The sequence below is a fragment of the Ambystoma mexicanum genome, chromosome 9 (genome assembly GCF_040938575.1).
Source record: "Ambystoma mexicanum isolate Mex_15411 chromosome 9, UKY_AmexF1_1, whole genome shotgun sequence".
In the NCBI taxonomy this organism is placed as follows: domain Eukaryota; kingdom Metazoa; phylum Chordata; class Amphibia; order Caudata; family Ambystomatidae; genus Ambystoma; species Ambystoma mexicanum.
Genome location: NC_090931.1, coordinates 462,445,751 through 462,469,087, shown reverse-complemented (window position 1 = coordinate 462,469,087; position 23,337 = coordinate 462,445,751). Strand labels below are relative to the sequence as shown.

Here is a 23,337-nt window from a genome sequence, read left to right as displayed (position 1 = left end):
GTTCTTGAGTAACTCATCTCTCTTATTTGCTGGGATCCTGCATTCCACTGCAGCAGTATCTATTTCAATCTCCAGAATAATTATGCTTGTGGCAGGGTTGGATGTTTTTTCTTTTGCTAGTGGCATTCCCCAGTGCTCTGCCATTCTTATTATTCTTTCTAGTGACTGTTCGCATTCGCTTGTTCCTGGCTGCCCTAGTTGTAGGAAATCGTCCAGGTAGTGCGCCACATGGGCCCCTGGAATTTCCTTCAGAAAGGCAATTGGGAGAATGAACTGAATTGCTTGAATAGTGCTCATGATATTGCGCACCCCACGGGTAAGCACTTGTCTGTGTAGAATTTGCTCTCAAATGTGAAGCCCAGCCAGGGCTGTGACCTGGTGTCAACAGGTAATAGCCTAAACGCAGATTCTATGTCCAATGTTGCCATTTGTGCATTCTTGCCACACCTTTTTACTAGCCTGGGAGCTTCCTGGAACTGTGTTTAAGATTCCGCTGTCTCAGTGCTCAGTATTCTGTCATTTACTGACTTGCCCTTAGGGTATGATAGGTGGTGTATTCATCTATATTGCCCTGACTCTTTTTTATGGCACCTAGCCCAGTGTTGAGCATAAGAACTCGCTCAAAGGCATTGTATCCCATGGCCCTCCAATTCTTCCTAATTCCAATTCCTTTTGTATTTTCGACTTAACCAGTGTGGGGTTTTCCCTTGCTGTTTTTAGGTTTGCTGGTATTAATGTACACCCTTGGACATCAAAGGGTATAATAAAACCTTCCATGAGCCCTTCTTTTATTGACTGGCTTATGTCCTTGTCCAGTTAGGTTTCTAATAGGTTCATAAAATGATATATTTTAATGGTTGTGTTACCTGGTGTTACCTTTTCCCTGGCCAGTTTGCCCCTCTCGCCTTGGTATTCTACGTTTTTACTGCTTGCTCTCTTTGTACCGATGCAGATTTTATGGTTCCTCTTTCTTTGTGGTCTTAGTGGGTAGTCTAGTGCATTCATTGCTGCTCCGTCCATCCCTGCATTTGGTGCATGCATATTTATATCTGCACTCCTTCCACCTCGAGCGGTACCCTTTTTCAAACTTCCAACATGTAATATTGCCTCTATTGGTAATATATGACTTTTTTGTGTTCTGGCTGTGGGTATTTGACCTAGCCACCCATGGCTGATTTTTACGAACGGGCTGCTCGCCCTTGTTCTTGTGCTCTGTGCATTTTCCACTGTTGTTCTGTGGGTTCTTTGCCTGAGCTGCGCTTTTCTCTGTGCATCATGGTGATTTCGTTTTTAAAACCTCATGAATGTATATGCTTGCCTGTACCTCATCCCATTCTATATCTGGGCTTGCTGCATTGGCCCTTCTGCATTGATCATCATAAGTGAGCCATGCATTTCCTTCAAAGGTCTCCCTTACCTGCCTGATTTTGTCCTGGTATGCGAACAGTGCGCTGCTCTCATTTGGGAATTTTTCAATAATGACTGTTGCCATGATGTGAAAAGCTTTGGACCAGTTGTCATAGCTCTGCACTTCCTGTGATTTTCTAGCTATGTTCTTCTCTTCTATCTTTTTTGAGTCATCATCATATCCTTTCTGTTCTGCTTCTAAAAGTGAGAATATTTGGATAAACTCTTTCTTCCATATTTTCTCTTTAGCTACCGATTCAATAATCCATACTAATGATCTCTTGAAACGGTTCTGCATGTTTTTCTCTATTTCTTTCATTGTAGCTGGTATTAATGACTGTGTGATTCCAGTGCTACTGTCCAGGAGTGCACTGTTAACAAGCTCAATATTGGTGCTACTTGTTGTAGCACCCCGTTCCTCTGACGTGGGTGCTGTTGTTGGGACCCTATTTATGGGTGCCCTGTATGAGCTGTCTTGGGTGTCATTATGCTCCCCTACCCAGGCTCTTATATGCCCATTTTCATTTAGCACATTTTTCGCAGGCTGCCCCATGTCCATCACTTGTCTTTACCCCAACTCTGTCATCATCTTTTCTAGTTTATCAAACTTAGCCTTTACTATTAATTCCTGTTGCGCCATGTATTTTCTTGCAAAATGATCAATCAATGTATTCACATCTGTTTCTTTTTTTACTTTTGCTTTTCTTTTCCCCCTTCTGCGTCTGCTTCCTCTGCTGTTGATGGTTTTGCTCCTGCTTTGGCCTTTTTCTTTAGTGGCTCTGTCTTGTCCAGTTCCACAATGTCCTCTTCCTCATCAGTATCATCGTCTAGTCTCTTGCACACCCATGCCCAGCCGTGTATTTTCTCTGCTGCTGCTGCTTATTCCATAAACTTGTTTCCTCGCATATCAGCACTTCTCTTTACTTTTTAGCCATGTTTCTTGACTTTGTATTTCCTCTGCTACCCATTCCATAAGCTTGTTTACTCACTTATGAGCACTTCTCTTTGCTTTTTCAGAGATGTTTCTTGACCGTGGTCACCCTTTTCTCCTGCTAGCCTCCATTGACAGTGTTGTGAAAGCAAAATTGCTCCGTACTTATGTAAATGACACAGGTTTCCGCTTCTAATTTCACCCTGTTGCCTCTGTTTCCTTGTGGTGCATGTGTGTTTTCGACAGCTGACAGGCCGCTTCAATCTTTTATCTCTGCTTTTGATATTCACCCTCCGCGCTGCTGTCCCATACGTGAGTGTTTCCCTTGTGCTGAAACTGACTCACACACTGCAGCCAGGGTGATAGCTTGGTCTTGTTGGTTGCTAGGTGAAGCTGCCTGGGATTTCTCTCTCGCTTTCCGTCTTCCGTCTTCCGTGCTGTGGTCATGCCTCCTGTCTTCATCTGCTCGCCCCCTTCCTAGCGGTCCTTCTCTCGCCGAGATTCACAAACATAGGTACCTTATCTCCTTTTGCGACTTCCGATACTTCTTCTCCCAATGCACTGCATGGTCGCTCCTCGTGGTAATGTGGCCAGGGCTCCCTCGTGCAATTGATACTGCTTGCTAGTCCTCTGCTAGCCTGGCCACATTGCTAGCAACGTGAAATGCTCGCTGAAGCAACATCCTTCTTTTAGAGCAAAGGAAAATGCTTGTGATTCTCTCGAGAAAAATAAAATGGTGCCCAAATGAGCAGGGCAATGCTCAAGAAAAGAACTCTCCTATGTGCACAGGATGACTGTTGGTGCTCTGTTCAGAGTGCCAAGGAGAACTAGCTTCTTGCTCCCAGCTCCCTCCTTTTATTCCCTTACCATAGCCTGAGGCTATGGCGGCTGGTGCCGACGGCCATTGACAACTACGTGTGGCCTTCTTTCCCCTTTTGTCGCTTCACTTCCTGCCCTTGGGCTTCTCCTATCCCTGATGGCACCCTGCTGGTGGTTGGTCTGTGTAGTATGCTGTTGGTGGGACTGGGGTGCTAAGGCTGCCTGAAATTCCTCTGTTGAGCTGCCTATGGCAGCCACACTGCTGTGTGTGAGTTACAGTGCCCTGGCCCCCTTAATTATTCCCCTGTGCCTGGTAGCTCCATTGGTGCCCTATTCCGCGGCACTAGCCATCATTTTTCTGGACAAAACAAAAATGCAAAAGGGCTTGCTGGTTAATACCCCTGCATGGCAATCACATTTGGTAGTGAAGCCGGGTTAAACATAAGAAGAGCATCATGTCAGGTGCTAGAAGGTCAATTCTGGCGCAAAGTGCTTGGTCTACCTGGAGTAGTTCCCATTGTGTTATTCCGATACAAACTCGGACTACAATCTCTATTTTATGTGGTCCTTTGGAAATCGGTTGCCATGTTGAGAAAAATGCTACTAGTACCTGCAGCACTGCCGTACCAGCTTCTAGTACTTCAACTGGGAAGACCATATGGGGGACTCTTGAATAAGTGGCTACGAAGATACAGGAACAGCTAGCCTTTACAAACATCGACATGGAATCCCTCATAAATAACCCATGTGCAGCCAAGAAGAAATTGCTAAAATGCGACTGGATAGCCATGTGTAACAAGAGAGGTGAATTTGCGACAACTTTAAATCCAGGAGCAAGTTGGTGAATACCCTTCCAAAGTATCTTAAAAATTTCCATCCAAATACCATTGGGACCAATTTCTAAGATTGCGCCTAAATCTATATGCGACAATGCCTCTAAAATTAGTCTTGCCACTTTTCTGATGCTACCTAAGCACCACCATCCTAATTTCAAAATGAAGTTGGCAGATGGTGCACCCTCACCAAGAAGAGTGGAAAGAGTCAAGCTGAGAAAACCTGTGACCAAAAACTATCACACCCTGCAAATTCTGTGAAATGAATCTGAGTGCTGTACGCCTTTCAAACATGGTGAATGTTTGTTAAGCAGTTTTTGCGCAGAAGGAACCGTATGGGATTTTGTGTTAAAAGGACACTTTTAGGAGCCTTGTAAAACCTTTCCCCCTGCCACCAAAATAAATCTTCACCAAACTGGCAAAAAGTATTTCGAGTTTTGCAGACAATTTTTTGGTGCAAATTAGTAAATGGCTGTCATGGTTCAGGTTACAGGCCACCAAAAATTGCTTCACTTACCAAACTAAGCAGGGGAGTATCCAGCATTGTAAGAGTGTGGGGCAGGGGGAGCAACGAAATGCAGTGTGTGGAATTCCACATGGTCTCATTGGTGCTCCCACCCCTGCCTCAATCTACTTTTTTGGTAACATTAGTGGAAGATGGCATTTTAACACACAACAAAACAAATAAAATTGCAGGATCATTCCAGATGCAGGAAACTCACCTATTAGAGCTCTGTTCAAGCCCTCTGAGGTAAAATACATGCAAACTTCCTACTTGCACCAACAGAAGTGACTTCATAGAAAAGCACATTACAAGGTGCATCATCCGTCTTTGATACTTGGAGGCACCAAGGAAGTGGTATTAGAATAAGTTGCCATACATAAGCTAATTGACAAATAACTTTGTGGTGCAAAATACCTACATTGCACTATTGTTATATGTGGAGGAACTCTATAGTCATTAGGCATTTCCATTATAATACCATGGTACATTAACATAAGCTTTGAAGTGAATCAGAGTCACTTGCAGAGCTGCAGATAAGTCACAATATGATTAAATGATTTGCTCAGGATCACACACTTGGTTAAATGGTGACACTGAGCTGTGGACAATTTAAGCAACCGCGCACAACGTTCCGGGTTTAGTTGATAAAGATATTTATTAAGGTTTTGCTTTGCATTTCATGTGCTTAAATCCTTATTTATAGCAATGCCTTGGAAGCAAACCACATTACATAATAAACTAGCCTTTCATAGTAAACTAACCATACACTATATACATTGTCATAGAAATATGTTGAGCAATGGGAGTATGGCTTTAGGTTTATTCTCCCCATTCTTCATGCAAAGTCACAATAGCATCATGTAGATTAATGTGAGCCTAAGAAATCCCCCTGGGGTTTTAAAACCATAGACATTATTTCATAAAGCATGCAACATTATGCACCCTTCTCACTTCTGATCACTCCCTCCCATTCACATTTCTAAAGCGACAACAGTCCCTGCTAATAGTACCTCCCTCCATCCCATCGTTGCCTAATGGCTCACAATGTAATGTGAGGACCCTCTGCTGCCCGGATGCTCCTTGGGACATTGTCCTGGCAGCGGGACACCTCGACCATTCGGAACACCTTTGCCGTTTGGCGCCCTCTTTGATGTGCCGAACAGGAGAGTTGTCCCAATGACAATTGTCCCGGTCTTCCTCTTAAAAGAGCCACGGGGGGCAGCTTGCCCCCGCTGCCTCTCCCGGCTTGTTACTTCACTGCTTGGAGCCATTTGAACACATGAAAACATACCTTAATTTTAATCAGACAGAATCTTGTAGAAAAAAATCTGTCAGCATCTACACATTTAAGGCGCTGTGCAGAACCCAAGTTTTAAGATATATGCCATTTAAAAATTGATACCAAGTATACTTGGTCACCCACTGAACTGCATTAACCCATGGCTTCTGTCTTTGAATGAAAGGAAAAATCAAGGGAATTGCTGACATTCCAGTGAATCTGTTCATTTCGGCCATGGCTTCATAGTTCAGCTAGGTCAAGTCAACGTACCCAAATTTCAGGGATCGGGAGTGATAAAGTTTGGTCTGCTCAATGGTCATTGCACCACTGTTTCCATGTGTTATTGTATATGTACATATAAATGTTGTGTGCGCACAGTGTATGTCAATGGAGGTGCTGGGTTCATTTGTGTGTGAGTGAGAGTGTATGCAAGCATATGAGTGTTAACTTTTTTGTCTGAATGAATGATAAATAGTGCATTGTTTGTATGTTCTATTGGAATTAAGTTTGTGAATGTTATGTTGTTTCCCTGGGTGCATGGCAGGCCAGCTAAAGATGTGTGGAGGCCCAATTGGATTTTAAAGATAGGCCACTAGTCTTATGAAAGTTATAACAGAGTGTCAGCAATGGACTCTTGTGGTATAGTAGTGTAGTGTTATCCCTCAGGGATTTAGGTTGTTTGACAGGGGTACAAAATCACAGCAGAACTGACCGTAGTAATTTTTGCTGCGAATATGTTTTTACCTCGGTACAAAAAACCAAACCCATGTCCCGCCAGCCAGTATACTCACAAACCCCCACTACTTATCTTTTCTCTATCCGCCGCCTCTCCTGTACCCTGCAGCTTCAGATCCATCTATCTAACGTGGGTTGGATCTGAAGCTGCAGGGTCCCTCTTTTTTCTTTTTATTTGTTGGGTCCCCTGCCACCGATACTGAGGACGCGGGATACACCCTTGCAACCGCCAAAGCCAAAAATACCGAACATGGGGAGCAGGGGACCCCGCAAACCCAAGCTCTTCATGTTTGGTATCTTTGGCTTCAAACTAATGGTGGTGACCGAATTCAGTAAAATCTACCATTCGACCAAATTTTTTCAAACAATTTGACCGAAACGATCACTAAGAGTCACAATCCACCCTCCCTCCACCCCACCCTTGTCCCCCCCAACATTTTCAGCAAAGTTACTCCACTGCCTACACACACCTACACAAGACAAAGGGGAGAACATGGACAATTTTGTCATGAAATTACGCAAAAGAGCAAAATATTGCGATTTCGACCGCTATTCAACAGTTGAAGCCCTAAAATTGCAAGCAATTGCAGGCTGCGAGTCAGTGGAATTTAGAAAGAAACTACTGCAGAAGAGCAGGACCCTTGAAGAAATGTTATAACTCACCAGAGCGGACACTGCATTATCCCTGCAGACTGAATCTTTAAGCAACATTAAAATCATGCAGACCGCCTCGATGGCACCCCTGTGTCTTATGTGCACGTCCAAACGCTGTCAAGACCAGAAGAAATGTTACAGGTGTGGTTACAATTTCCCACACATTGGCTGTATGCCACAACTGTGACAAATGTGGAGGAGAAAACCATTTTCAATCGGTGTGCAAAAACATCAAATTCTTCCAGAAGACTGAAAGAGAAACCAGATGGCGGGAAAGTCACCATCCCAGGCGGTAAAGCCCCCACCCCAGAACGTGGCGGTCTGCTGCTCCCAGTAGACACAGCTTGCACAGCAGAAGCAGGGAATCTTCACACCGAGACAGACGACATGCAGACAGAAGAGGAGATACTGGGCAGTCGTGGCCCAAAAGTGAATCGCAAAGGAGAACGAGACGGCAGAAGATAAGATATCTAGAGACCTCACCGATGCATCGCAATGAGTCAGATTCATCATTGTCTAGTGGCTACCAGAAAAGGGGCTACATGCATGCCATAGGGAACACCACTGCAACTCAATACAGCCCGACTCTGTTGTCACAAATAAATGCACACAGTCGAGAATTCCTCATAGATACCGGAGCCACAGTCAATGGGCCTCATTACGACCCAGGTGGTAAGTTACCGCCTGGGCCGTGACTTTACCACCATGGCGTAAACTACGTTTACGCCATGGTGGTTGGCGGACTTACCGCCCCATTCCGACCTTGGCGGGGCGGTAAGTCCCCAATCCCCATTTACCCTTCCCCATTCCCATTTTTGCCCCATAGGGCATAATGGGAGTGGGGAAGGCGTTAATTACGCCACCGTAAATTACGGTGGCGTAATTAACTCCAGGGTCCCTTAGCGCCATGGATTTTAACACCTGCTAAAAGCAGGTGTTAAGTCCGCCATGGCGCTAAGGGACCTCGTACTCAGGCGGTAAGGGTCGGCGCTGTTTACGCCGCCGTAAAACCCTTACCGCCTGGGTCGTAATGAGGCCCAATGTCATTAATGAAGAGACCTACAAGTCCCTCAACAATAAGACATAATTAAAAGATTGCAGATATGTACATGGATCCATATGGCACAAACACACTGCTTGACTGCAAGGGAATGTTCAAAGCTACGTGTAAGAGCATGAAGGTCACGATATACGTAGTCAAAGTGAAGTTCCAGGAGGAAGCATTCTTAGCTTTCATCCAGATGGGCCTGGTGCATGTGATGTATCAGATCATGTCTGCCTACACGACCAGCCCAAAAGAGATGATGACAAAAGTGTTCCCGTCTGTGTTCAAAGATCTAGGGAAGCTGAAAGGGAGCAAATTAAGCTGCACATCAACACTCATGTTGAGCCGATAGCGCAACATTACAAGGGAATACTCCTCAACATTCAGAAAAACAGGGAGGATGAAATACAGTCTCTGTTAGACCAAGACATCATCGAACAAGCATCAGGACCACACCCTGGGTGTTGACCATAGTGCCAGTACCTAAGAAGGAAAATAATAAAAGCATTTGTATGAAAGTGGACATGAGAGCGCCCAATGTTGTGATTTAACGAGAGAGGCACATGGCGCCTCGGATAACCGACATGATGCACCTGCTGCTTAGGGCCAAAGTCTTTTCCAAATTGCATTTAAATAAAGGGTATGACCATTTCGAACTACATCCTGACTCTCATTATATAACCACTTCCTCCACACACTTAGGGCTCTTAAGATATAAACATCTCCATTTTGGAGTATAATCAGCTGCAGACATTTTCCAGAATGAGATACAACAATTCATTAAACACATTCCCCATTGCCTGCACTACAGCGATGACATTCTTATCTTTGGAGCAACATAAGAGACTTATGATGATACACTGAGGAGAGTGTGCATGGCACTCGAAGACGCAAATCTGACCCTAAATGCAGACAAGTGCGAGCTAAACAAATTAACGCTCACATTCTTTGGGCACATCTTTTCACACAAAGGTTTGCAACCCGATCTGGACAAAGTGTAAGCGCTGGTAGAAGCTCCAACACCAACAGCGGTGTCTGCCATCAGATCATTCTTAGGCATGGCAAGTTATTGCCCCAGGTATATTCAAGATTTTGCCTCGGTCAGTAAACCCCTTTGTCTACTCACCAGCATGGGACAAGAATTTGCCTGGTTGGCTGACTGTGAAGAGGCATTTGAAGAAATTAAACAACGCATCGCCTCTGCCTCATACATGGCATACAATGACCCAGAACTAGAAACTGAATTAAGAGTTGACGCCAGCGCTGTTGGCCTTGGGGCGATCCTAGCGCAAATAAAACCAGGTGCATCACCATCAGCAGCAAGTTGCATAGTGGCCTATACAAGCCGTAGCCTATCCCTGACCTAGTGTGCATACTCGCAACTTGAGAAAGAGAGCTTTGCTGTTATTTGGGCTTGCTAACACTACCACTACCATTTGTTCCTGTACGGCCGGTCATTTACCATTGTGACAGACCAACAAGCCCTCACAACCATATATGGAAAGCCCACAGCCAAAATACCACATCACATCGCGAGATGAGGACTCCGCTTACAGGAATATTCATTTACCATCATACAACGACCGGGAAAAGACAGTAACCCTGCTGACTTTCTGTCTAGACATCCTTTAACCGCCAAAGATGAGAGACAGTCCATCAAGGCAAATCAATATCTAAATTACATTGTGAGCGAAGCGTTGTCAAAATCACTCACACTAACACAAATATTTGAGGGCATGAAGCAAGACCATCTGGTCACAGCAGTAAAAGACTGTGTAACATCCGGAAAGCGGTATCAAAGAAACAACCACGAGACACCCAAGTCGGAAGCACAGGAAAAACAGCTCAGGACATTCCATGGGATAAGGCACACTCTGTCTGTCTCCCCGGAAGGACTACTACTGAAGGAGAATAGAATTGTCATCCCTGCAAACCGACAGGATCAAGTAATCAACCTGGCACACATGGGACACCGTGGCATTGTATCTGCAAGAAGGCAGCTCAGAACAAAGGTATTGTTCCCACAGATGGATGCTAAAGTTTAACAGGTGCTGGGGAATGCATAGCGTGCAAAGCAGTCGCTCCACGTACTTTCTCTGAACCACTTAAAATGACAACAATTCCCCAGCAAGTGTGGGATGAGGTTGCTATTGCCATGTTTGGTCCACCTTCCAATGGCAAATTTGTACTAGTAGTCCTGGATGAGATGTCCAGGTTAACAGGGATACACTTGATTCATTCCACGAGCGCTCAGTCGGTCATCCCAGCGCTGGACAACACTTTAGCAGACTATGGAATCCCCACCATTGTGAAGTTGGATAATGAACCCCCATTCAGCGGGCATGATTTTGCAATGTTCGCAGAACATCTAGGATTCCAGCACCACAAAATCATGCCACTCTAGCCCCAAGCAAACAGAACAGTGAAGAGGTCCATGGCCAATCTAAAACGTGCTCTCCAAATCTGTTCGATCACAAAGGGATTGTTCATGGATTCCATCTGCACACTACTTTGGGACTATAGAAACACACCTCACAGCTCCATGGGTGTGTCTCTGTTGGCTTTAATGTTAGGTTGTGTGGTAAGAACCACTCTCCCATACAAGTCCACGAGCAAGGTATCCAGCAAGAGGGAAGGATCAAGAAAGCAAGCATAAAATGAAGGAATATGCTGATCACAGAAGGAAGGCAAGCGACAGTAACTTTCAGATAGGAGATCTAGCATTAGTATGTCAAGCACAACACTCCAATGAAACACCAGCATTCAATCCAGAGCCCATGACAGTGACCCATGTCAATGGAACCATGGTAACAGCTGCGAGTCCCACAGGCACAGTCACTAGAAACTCTTAATTCTTCCAGTCAGTTGAAGGAAAGCTGACCTCTGGGAGAGAAGAGTGTCTTGGGAGAGGAAATTCGACTACTTTTGAGGACTCTTCTGATGAAGGCTCTGAGTTCATGGACAGCGATTTGGACACAAATGACAGTGAGGTTGATCACCCAAACGTCATCACTCCCCCACCCTGCGAAGTCCGTCAAGGGTGGCTCACAAACCGTCAGGATGGATTGAAGAGATGGGTTAGCACCCCGAGTTGTTTGTTAAGCAAGGGGGAGATGTAATGTCCCGTTTCTATGCCCATTATGTCTCAGCATGTAAGGACAGGCAATTCACCTGTCCCCTTTTTACTTTGGTTTTGGGTTGCAGCCCACCCTACAGGGATAGAGGCGAGGTTACCGCCTAACGGCAGTTCGAGACTAGGGAATAAGGAAGGTTGACATATACTCCACGGCTCCCGTGTATTATTGATATCATTCGTTGCAGTTGTCCAATAATATCGAGTCTGATTCTGCGGACATACCAGGGTCTTGCACTTTCCCTCCCTTCACACTAACCTAACCAACCCTGTCTCTTTCAAATCCTCCAGAGCCCCGGGTGACCTTGCAAATGACCGTGCTGAGCATTAGAAATCACAGGAACATAAAAGTGCTGTCTTAGCTTGCATAATTCTGAATAAACATATAAAGAATATTTTGTCAATCCCTCCTCTTTACAGCTCCTTAAAAGGGACAGTAGTTATGTCCTGCCTCGTACAGATTCTTTCCCTCACTTTCTCCCACTGTTTCCGAGGGAAAAGGGGGCGCAGGAAACATTTGCGTCACACCATTTTCTAATTTAAGAAACATCAGCTCTTTTGTGTTCCCCTCTGATATTGAATCAAAGGGGACCCTCTGACCTTCAATCAGAGAGCACTCAGAGAGACGGAGACAGGCCCTGGCACACCTCCAGGTAACAGCTCACCTGGCTCACAGGCCCCAGCATTATAGGAGCTGGCACCTACTGATTAGCATGCAGCAACGTGGGTCGCCGAGATGCTCACACTCAGAAGGCCCGGGCCAGGCGCAGCAGTGTCGCTTGTGCGTGCGACCATGCAGCCAGTATTTCTTTTTGCATTGAAATTCACTGCGGTCTCTCCAAGTGGAGCGCCAGCCCAACAGGAGCCAACGGGGGAGAGTGGGGAGCTCACCGGGCATCAGGTTGGAGCAAAGGGGGGGGCAAGCATCCCTGTTGCTCCCCCAGCTCTGCCACTGCACACATGTTTTGGGAGCAGGTGACCCCCTTTACAAAAGACAACCCCAACATCAGGGCAGCAGGACCTTGAACAGTCTGTATACTCCCCAATTCAAAGAAAGAGGATTTTGGCTCGACCTCTGATATGGGAATTTATAATCACTGCTCCTTTAAGAAGTTTTGTAGCAGAGTAGAATTATCAGTCCATCACAGAAAGTAAGCACATGCTCAATCGTCTAGAGCGGATTACCTAGATCAATAGCACTTGCCCACATAGTACACGCCATGAACAGGAAGTCTTGTCCGTTTTCCCACATGCACATTTGGCGAGCTTTTGCTGGCAACAGAGAAGGTTTTCATGTTTCACAGGTGCTCTCGCTTGACTAGCCTACTCTGGGAATGCAAAGATTTATTTTCTTTTCTCACTCCAGCATAGAGGAAATATTTCATTTTCCTCCGACACGCGCACAGCACGTCAACGAGAGATTGTCAAAGAGTGGGGGAACCCCTTGAACCTGGGACTGAGAACGCAAGGACAAAGAGACTTTTCGATATAATATCAAGTGTGTGCATGCCACTTTAAACCGGGGACAGATACTTGGCAAGAAGCCCTGATGGAAAGCAACTGGTAGAGTGTAGAAACCCATTTAAGGCTGGGCTTTCTAACCCTGGTGGTCAGGAAGATGCAAACAGTACCTAAGTTCATTTAATTATCGGTGTTCTCCCCTTAAGTTGCACTCAGCTAATAAAGAATCTTGTGCTAAGATGTCTTCCATCTTGGACTGTTGTCATGACCTGTGTGATTTTTGTGACATTCCATATATAATAAGAATACATTGACCTGTTAATGTATGGACTTCTAGTACTACTAGTACTACTATTGTAAGTCATCAGTTTATTTTGTTTACTTTACATATACGCAGCCCCGGATGATCAAATAGGCAAAGTAGTCCCCGGCCTATGGGCCCCATTCCCGCTAGGGGCTCCGCCACAATGGATCAAAATAATATTGATTTGATCTTGAAAGGAAATTACAATCAAGCTTTCTTAACTTGTTTCCAAAGGATGGAAAAAATGAATCAACTCAAAGAAAAAAAAAACTTTACATTAAACACTCTATAGAGAAAACACTGTATTCAAATAATGTACCCATTAACAACTTAAAGTGCACCAGAGACGTCAGATTCACATTACAGTTTGTCCCTTATAAGCTCATCTTCGTAAAACAATTTGGTGCAAACTACGTACGTGTAATGTACAATAGTTATGGTCATCTCCATCTAGCAGCTGACGTGCACACTACTTAGTTAAATGTTATACCACTAGAGGCTAGAGTGCCCGTGCGTGCACAAGAAACCTCCAGAAACCAAGCTCTCTGTGAGCTAGTGGATCACGAGACTCCCACCGACTCCTGACCCTAGTAGAACGTCTGTGAGTAGAAGCTTTGAGAACCCTGATGAGTATATATTTGTTACCAACGTCTACGTTAATAAGTTAGATCTTCTGAGTTATAATGAAGTTTGATTAACTTCAGTGTCTAATTTCTACCGTAACAGAACACATCTATCTTGTTCAGGCACTTTTACTCATTTTTTGCTGAGACTTAAGAATTCTTTAATTTTCTTGAACAGAGCATAAATATTGTTTGTCGTCGCTCATTCGTAGACCCATGATGTTGGCGCCCGAAATGAAGAGGTACCAAAGCAGTGCAAAACGTATTAGGAGATAATATGCGAGGGGGGCCCCAAAATGTCGACTGCCTAGAAGCCTCCACAGGGTTTAATCCACCACTGCATAAACGTGTGTGTCTGTAGGGGTAGTATAGGGGAGGGAGTAGAATAGGTGTAGGCATAGCAGGGGATGCCACATTTTAAAACATCTACTTACAAGAGTTGAAATGCAGACCACAAATTAACTGAGGTTAATGCAATCGCGTAGAACCATGTAACTTGTGAGGTATGGTTCTCGCCTAACAGAAAAGTAAAATAAATAATTTTCTGCAATGTTTAGTATCCTGGGATTGGGGGGGGCTTGCCTGTGGGTGGTAAGGACCTTGACAGGGTTTGGAGGCCACCAGCAGGATTTATTTGTCTTTGCCCCTGACCTACAGGTTGCGGCCTTGTGGTTTCCATTTGCTACCCAGTTTAAGAGTGGGGTGGTAGGTGGTAAGAGTGAAGCACTGGTCTTGGGAATGGGAGATGCCTGCATAGACTTAAATTGAGACATGCCACATGCCAAACAATATTTTGTTATTCTCCACTATGTCCAACAACCAAGACAAGTTGGTTCCATCAGTAGCTCCCACATGTACCAGCTGCGAGACTATGTTTGCCACACCCCAGCCACCAGGTGAGAGGGCATGATCCAACTCGATGTTAATCATGTTATCGGCCTTAGATTGTTGAAAGGCATTGCCAGCTGACCCATGATACAAGCTTCTGACCTTCAGTTAGCACACATATCTCTGCAGTAGGTGCATCAAGTAACTGAAGTATTTGTGAAATGATCTCTTCTGTGGGTTTACGTAAAGAGAAGTAAGAATAATAAAGGGTAGTACATGAGAAATTGAATTCTAATCAGGAAAGAGGCACACAATCAAAAAGAGATGGATGCAAGTCTTTGAATTGCAGCCAGGTTCATTGCTGTGAGCAAATTTATGTACCGACTTACTTTATTCAATCTGCTGCATTACAGAAGAGGCTTCATCAAATCTGTCTGCCACCATACGTAGCCATCCAGTCTGAACCCCGCGGATGTCCCCTCTGCACAGTAACACAAGCAACACTAGCTTTTCAGACTGAACTGCTCCCATTAGTGGAAGAACTAAGTGTGATTTGTACACAATTGTATGGAATGCTGGCCAGAGCCGTGCCAATTGTGGTGATTGATTAAAAACATCCAATCCATTACTTTTTGGTTTTAGTGTGTCTCCCGATGTGAGAGTGTGTATGCTCAGATGCGGGTCCCTTGTTTGCAATGCCAAGGGTATCAACCTGCCCCTCAGTGAGAAGGTCCAACATGGAAAATACATGCCTGGGGTTTCCTGTGTTCCCACACAGATGGGTGTGGAAGCAAGCAAACACCAGCGTATATCTACTCAAAAGATACATGGTGCCAGCTCATAAGCTTCATGCTATTGTCTGCCACCATATGGGACATGGCAGCTCTTACTGGACAGGACCAAGACTGCTTTGTGAATCTCTGTTTCCCTGACGTAATGAAGTGGATTTGCTAAAATAATGAATACATGGATCGTTGTTCAGAGCAATACCAATGGCTATGATGAACTAAAAACCTTCCATCCATCACCTTTGGTAGAAAGTGAAGTGCCATGATAAAATTGAGACCTACGCATTGCATCACCTGCAATCATTTGTTTATGAGGTCACTTGTAATTTCACCCAATGCTTGTCACTTCCCAGGACATCACACGGGTCGTGCTATATGACTGGGCACCATACTGTGAATTAAAAAATTGGGTACCATGGTTGGCTTCAAAACAAGTTGTGAAAGTGCTTGTGAGGAACAAGTTCCTCGAATATTTTGAGTGTGCCCTTATTCACAATGTGCTTGTCTTCTGAAGGGACTGAGAACGTAATTTCTGCCTGCTGTGCCTGCAATGTCCCGTATCTGCTGTACACCGGCTCCATCTCGGCTGTGGGTCCCAACAAGCAGCTCAAGCCCATGCTCAGGTACCGTGCATATGTTGCAGTAGTGCTTTTGAGCTTGCTATTTCTGTCTGCGGGTTGCACATGCATGTTTGCACCTAGACAAAAAGAAATGATTGTTTAATATATTTCAATCACTTATCAAACAGCTGGAATGTTTAAATAACCGTTCCCAGGCAGCAATAAGCATTTCTCCCCTTTTCAAGTCGTTTATTTGATAAGCTTTGAGTAAACCTCTTTGAAAATATTCAACAACTTTTTAGTTAGCTAATTTACATTTATGTGCCCTATTCATGCATGGCTAAGTCTTAAATATGGCATTTTAGAAGCAGCTTGTTTGCTTAGTCAATGTTTAAAAAATGCTTTTCATTTTGAGTGGAACCAAAAATGTGATGGGCAGAAAGTTAAGAATTCATCATAACCACTAGCATTGCTCTGGGCAACCTACCACACCATTTTTATTTTCACCCGTATTCACCATTGCAGATGGGGAATAGCAATATGGAAATTAGTTTTAGTCTGACCACCAATTTGAGCAGTCCAACAGAACCACCAGGCCACATCCCCATTGCACAGACGCAAAAGACACCCCGGACAAATGTGAGTGTTGCTGGGCCTCATCAGTTAAGGGCGGCTTAGCTCAGTCTGGTGCAGCGAGCAAGGGATCCACATCTGCACATACCCTCCTCACTTATGGAGACAAACTATAACCAAAGAATGTGATGGGCGCAAGGTTTTCGCGCCTTGAAACACTTGTGTATAGGCGCGTTACAAATGCCATATCATATCATATCAAGGTTATGAGCTATTCATAACCACTGGCATTGCTTTTCACAACCTTCAACAGCGTAGATATTTAGCACATCGTTCTACAATATAGCAAAAGGAGATCAGCTATATGCAAGTCACACCTGTGGAAGGGCGCTTAGACAATCAGGTGGCTGGAACAGCAGGCGAGAATGCACAGTGCACCGCTCGCTGTTTCCAGCCATCCGAAATCCTTCCCCGACTGTCCCCATCTTTTTTTTTTATGCCTCTCCCTTAGTCCATTAGCCTATGGCAGCAAGCATCTTTTTTCTCGTTGTGCATTACATGCAGCCAATCTCTCAAAAAAAGTAAATAAACCATTTGCCCCCAGGATGAACGCTGCAGCGTGAATGGCTATCACCCTCTTGTCGGGGGGTGGACACGGTTCGGTAACAGCCCACAGCCCTTGCTGAGGCCCTCGCTTCGCTCGGGTTGCCTAGGCTCAGCTGGCAGGCCGTTACTGGCCATGTCCACCCCCCGACATGGAGGTGATTGCCATAATCAGTCTTGGTCTTGCCACCAATGGGAGCAATCCAGCCCACATTTCTAGGCCATGTCCCCTTTCCAAGAAAACACAAGCCCTATACACGCACCAATAAGTCTAAGTAAATTCTTAAAGAAGACATTTTGGAAGCACTTTGCTTACTTAGTCAATGCTTAAAAAATGCCTTTCATTTTGAGTAGAACCAAAAATGTGATGGGCAGAAGGTTATGAATTAATCACAACCACTGGCATTGCTCTGGACAACCTTTTACACCATTTTTGTTTTACCCTGTTGCAGAAGGGGAATAACCATATGAAAATTAATCTTAATCATGCTACCAATGTGAGCAGTCCAGATTGAACTGCTGGGGCATGTCATCATTGGATCGCATGGAAACACAAGTCGCTAATGAAGCCCAAATAGGCAGACACAAGCGTGGTCCTACTCCTGTTTCTGTGTAGAGGGGATGTCACCTTCCAGTCCTAGCTGCTCTCTCACATTGGTGGCAGTTCCAGTACTAATTTGCATAGGGCGGTTCCCCTTCTAGAGTGGTGAAGATGGGTTAAAACAGTTGTGTTAAAGGTTGTCCAGAACAATGTAATGATAAACTCAAAAACTTCAATTCATCACATTTGTGTTAATTAGTTTCATTTTGACTACGACATGCACTTCATATGACAAATGCTTTTCTTCAGATAGTCTAGAACTGTAGCTAAAGTAGGCAAATAAACAGTGTAAGAATACTCTCTCTCTCTCTCGTCCACCCTTCCCCAGGCCCCACTCACCCTCGCTCTCTGTTCTGAGAGACATCATGAACGGATAAACAAAGTAATTAAATGAGTAGTTTGTCACTGATCTCCATTGGTTAACACAAGCGTTTTCGGACCGTATCTGCAAACAGGCCACCTTGCGCATTGTTGTTCAAGAGATGCACACCCACTTCAGTGTTTGTATTTGCATTTTGTGACTTATAATGCTGCATTTACATTGTCAAGGCCCAGAATGCAAAAGAAATACCCACGACTCGAGGTGCATCTCCCGAAAAACATGGGGCATGTTGCCATGTATGAATCTGGCGTTGTAGAGAGAGAGAGTTATGATGCAGAGAGAGAAGGAAAATGCAAAGATTTCCAGAGATTGAACTGGCGTTGGACACATCGAATAAGACAGTAGTAGGCAGAACCAGAGGTGGCTAAGCCAAACTGACCACATACAAATACAGGCAACGCTAAAGGATGGATACAAGAGGGGGCTGCTGAACATTTTGGCCCATAGCCTGGCAGGAGCCAAGGCTTGAAACAGTATCTGGTCTTTCCATCGAAAGGGTATCCATCGAAACCCTTTCCAACGAAAAATTTGCATCGAATTTCTTTGCATCGAATGAACATTTGTTTGCATCAAATGCATATATGGATGGAGTAAAGGGTTATTTTTCGTTGGGGTGGGCTTCTAAGAGTAAAAAACGGGGGCTGGGGGGACCCCCCCAAAATAATGCAAAAAATACAAATGATGCAAAAAATTCGAGGCAAAATGTTCATTGGAAAGGGTTTTGATAGAAACCCTTTTGATGGAAATACCAGAAACCATTGGAACTTAAGCGAGGGCCAGCAACAAGATCACCAGCCCAACTGTAAATCCTACAACCCTTTGGGAACCCAGGTAGTGAGTGCCAAATCCTTCCAAGAAGTCTCCAGCTGGGCGAGGGGAATCCTACTCAAAATTCAGATAAGAACCCCTGGGGCAAGAGGGGGGCATGGCACGCCTTTCCCTCGTACAGTGCCCATGACACTCCTTTTTTGAGGTAGAGAAAGAGAGTGGTAGGGAAAAACAGAAAACTTGAAATATCGGTTTCTGTTTTTCTCAGAAAGCACAAAGTTTGAGAAAAATGCATGCAGGTACTGTGGGGAGGAAACTACCAGTGGGATTGTAGCTGGACAATTGTGGAAAGGTATAGGAGGAATACAAAACCAAGTGGAAAGCATCAATATAAGCTAGACTAAAGGAGATCTAGCATCCTTACTCCAACTGAACTGTAATTCTGGCCAACCAGATAGAAGTCAGAACCAGGGGTGGGTAAGCCGTTTAGGCTACACGCCAGAACAGGCACGTTGAAAAAAGAGGCTAGGCTCAAGAGCCTGCTAAGAACCTGAGTCCAAAGTCTGGCAGAAGCAAGCCCTTAAAAGAGAAGACAGTGAATCTCAAAGAGAGGCCACAAATACTGGTGGTAGCTGCAGGGTCACCAGCCGAAATAAAAAGCTTACAGCCCTTTGAGTATCGAGAGTAGGGTGTGTGGGGGTCGGAGAATTCTGCCATGGGGTGAATATTCCTATCCAAAAAAATAAAACACGAGAACTCTTAGGGTGGAAATCAATGCATCACAGAGCTTCCCCCAAAGCAATGTCCAGCCCACCACTCCTTCCAGGATGTGGAGCAAGGCGACCCTCAGCTGGCCAAGACCAAGGTCAAACAAAAGCAACGTTAAAGACAAAGGCAAAGAACTTTACTAGGTCACTCAAAACTCCCAATGGCTGTGAGTGGCTTCCTGACCGCTGTCCTCGGTGGGCACTCAAGAGATTGGTATGTAGAAAAGAGACTGGGCTCAGGACATTAGGACTTTTTTGAGTAGGTCCTCCCAGTGTTTAATTTATCCTGGTGACCTCTCACTGTGACATTAGAATGCCTTTATGTGTTGGTTCTATACCCAAAATAGGCCTTTGCGTTCCCTGGTATCTACCAGTGACACCGCCCATATGTGCGGTCAAAAACTAAACAAGCATGCCTCCACAGCCAAAAAACGTCAGGTAACCCGTTTTCCATCTGCTGATATTCCCAACAGAACAACATTCCAGGTAGAGTCAAGTCATCCCAGAGGGTGTCATTATATTCCATTTCCTACTGAGCAAGGCTCTGAACCATATTGCATCTCAGTGATAGCTCAACATTGACATAGTGCTGAACAAACCAGCTCAAATCTGTTTCAAACCTGTCTAAACCATTGTTGTTCAAATCAGTTTGAATGATTCAAATTACTTGGTGCTGACGCTCAACGATTCCGCCCCCGACTTAAGTGGCTCAGAGAGTTAACAGTACCTGTTGGCTTGACCCATCTTAAACTTTTGGCAACTTATTTCTGTTTTCTATTCCTTACTTACTATTGCTTTTATTTAATTACATACAATATTAAATAAATAATAGGCCTTGGTTCAAGTCTAAACAAGAGTTGCCTATGGCAGAAACTAGTACGAACAAATTCAAATCATAAATTAAGTGAATCAGGTGTTTTAATGGCCGGCTTGAATTCCTTGGCGTCAACTGATTGTAACAGATTCAAACCACTATTATCATACTTTGGCCTCTAAGAGCAATCCCCAAGAGCCGCAAACACACTATGCTTCAAGGATACCCCCTGACTCGCACATAGATTCCTTATTTTCCACTGCATATTTGCACATCCTGAAATTAGAAGTGGACTTGGAGTCTGCGGTCCACACTTGGAGACCTCAGCCGCATTGCTTCAAACAATGAATTTAGTCAAGCATTTTACCCTTTGCCCTTCCTGTAGAGATAGAGGTCTTCGGCATTCACAGGCCCTCTCTTACTTTCTTTATCCACTGCATTTGCATTTATTGGTAGAACATGGCTTCGCTTTGTATTTTATTTAAACCAAATAGTGTATCATTCAATATCAACTCCTCGACATATATGAGGAAAAAGAAAGAACAGAATAAAATCAATAAACAAACAAATAAATAAAATAAAACTATGTTTGGATAACATTTTTTTTATTTTATATTTTGATGTAGCTGAATAAATCAACTTTTCAAAAACAAGAAAACAAACAAATATTTCACTTTTCAATTACACTGAATGTAACAAATTACTAAAAAAAGGAAAATGAAAAAAGGCAGTAATCAGTTAAAAGTAATTAAAAACATAAAACCACTTTAAGCATTTACAGACGATATTCATGTGTTTCATATGGCAGAATTAGGTCAAGAAAATGCACCAAAGCTTTTATCACTGAAAATGTCATAGTAGAATGTAGGCTTGTCCAAATTTGATTTTGATCCAATACAACATGAAAGTTTGTGAGGTTAGTAAAGAATTTGGCACGTTGTTTAGTTAACTTGACGAAAGATATTATCAAATGTTGCAAAGTCTCCTTTTCAGTGTGAATTTCACAAAATCGGCAATAGTTTAAGGAAGCTGGGATGATGTTGCGCCTAGCCAATACTTCCCTGGTTAGCCATAAATTTAATCTGAGACGTAGGAATTTATTCTGTATGATCCCAGAAGGGCATTTCAGAAGATAACCGGCGATCTGCCCCTGCTTTTTATTGCCAAATTTATTGGTGTCAAAATCTTTATGTTTTAAACAAGATTCACGGTTCCCAACAATGGAATTTTATTTTGGCACGGACAGGGTTTTCAATTAAAAGCAATATTGGTATGTCAGCCCCAGCCAAGATGTTCAACACAAAATTGCGCCATCTAAGTGGGAAGATGTGATTTGATGAAATGAAATAATAAGCAACCGTACTCAAGATGTTATTAGTCTCCAGACTAAAAGGACATTTGCGAAAAAAATAAGACATCCGCCACTTCACCCTACAGGCCAATGAGTTCAGGCCTAACTCATATCGTAAGATTGGCAATGGTGTGCAGTTCGGGAGATGTAATACCCTTTTCCAATAACGGGCCTCAAATTTATTCCATGTTTTATCATTTGTATATAGTTTAGATTCAGCACCATAAAGCAGAATGGGAATTACCTTTTGTTCATAGAATAAAAGAAGATGATTTAGGGTACATTTCCCGTACTTATAATGTAAGATTCGGGCCTGTAAAATCAAGTTAGACAATTTAGACTGTAGGTTAATCAAGTAGATGTTATTAATAGCTGCATTCTGAACTATAAGCCCCTAATATTTATATTCTGAAACTGTTTTCAGGGGTTCATTTTGAATCGCGCAGATGCAGTTAATAGATTTATGTTTACCTCGATTTTTGGAAACCACAATCTGCGATTTTTCCAAATTCACAATAAGATGATTCTCTTCAACATAAGTGGAGAGGGCAGAAAGCAGACTCTGGAGTCCCTTTGGGGTTTGCGATATTAAGACGAGGTCATCTGCGTACAATAGCCAAGCTATACGCTGGCCTCCTAGTTCCGGGGCATCTGAGACAACTTGAAGAAATGAATTGCCCATGTCAAAAATAAATAAATTAAACAGTATGGGGGCTAGAATGCAGCCTTGTTTGAGACCCACATAAGTGCTGAAGGATGATGACATAAGACCCTCCAAGGATAATCTCACACGCATAGTGGTTTCCGTATGCAATTGAATTACTAGTGTTAATAACGATGATGGGCAACCAAGCAGTTTTAGCTTCTGAAATAATAATTCCCGGTTTATAGAATCAAATGCAGTCCGGAAATCAATAAATGCAAAATACAAAGGTTGATTCTGGGAAGCATACTGAGCTTTAAGCACGTTGATGGTGATGATATTGGGAAGAGTGCCAAGCCCACTAACAAATCCAGATTGGAAGGGATCACTCTTAATATGTTTTTTAGTCCAGTTATTCAAATCCCTTAAATTTAGACGGCAAAAGATCTTTCCAGGCACATCTAACAAGGAAATAGGTCTATAACTGGCTGGGTTAGCCCGATCACCTTTCTTATTAATTGGAATAGTGTTTGATTGTTTCCAAGACATCGGGATTTTTTGAGATGATGTAATGTTTGTGAACATAAGGTGTAAAATATCTGCCCATATTTCCGGAAATTGCTTCATTTGCAAGTTTGATAAACCATCAGGACCAGGTGCCCGCGAGCGACTAGCTTTATTGATGAAAAATAAGATGTCCTCTTTATCAAATCTGAGATGGAATTTAGATTGTGGCTCGGGTTTAGATAATCCCAGATCATTGGAGGGAGCATCATATAATTTAGAATAATACTGGATCCACATGTGTTCAGACACGTCATTAGTTTGGACTGCGACTTGATGACCTGCAGTCACTTGGTTGATGATTTTCCAAGTTTCTGTCGAATTTTTACTAGCCAGTAATTGTAGCATATTGCTACCATCAATTTG

At 43.7% G+C, this 23,337-nt stretch overlaps 1 protein-coding gene across 1 annotated transcript in view; it reads left to right on the top strand.

Annotated features, from left to right (window-relative positions):
- LOC138489657 (3 beta-hydroxysteroid dehydrogenase type 7-like) overlaps positions 1–23,337 on the top strand; it is a 271,115-nt gene that overhangs the window by 192,082 nt on the left and 55,696 nt on the right. Inside the window, exon 4 of the mRNA XM_069617326.1 lies at positions 15,860–15,968. Coding sequence (XP_069473427.1) covers positions 15,860–15,968 — 109 coding nt within the window. The remainder of the gene's footprint in view (positions 1–15,859; positions 15,969–23,337) is intronic.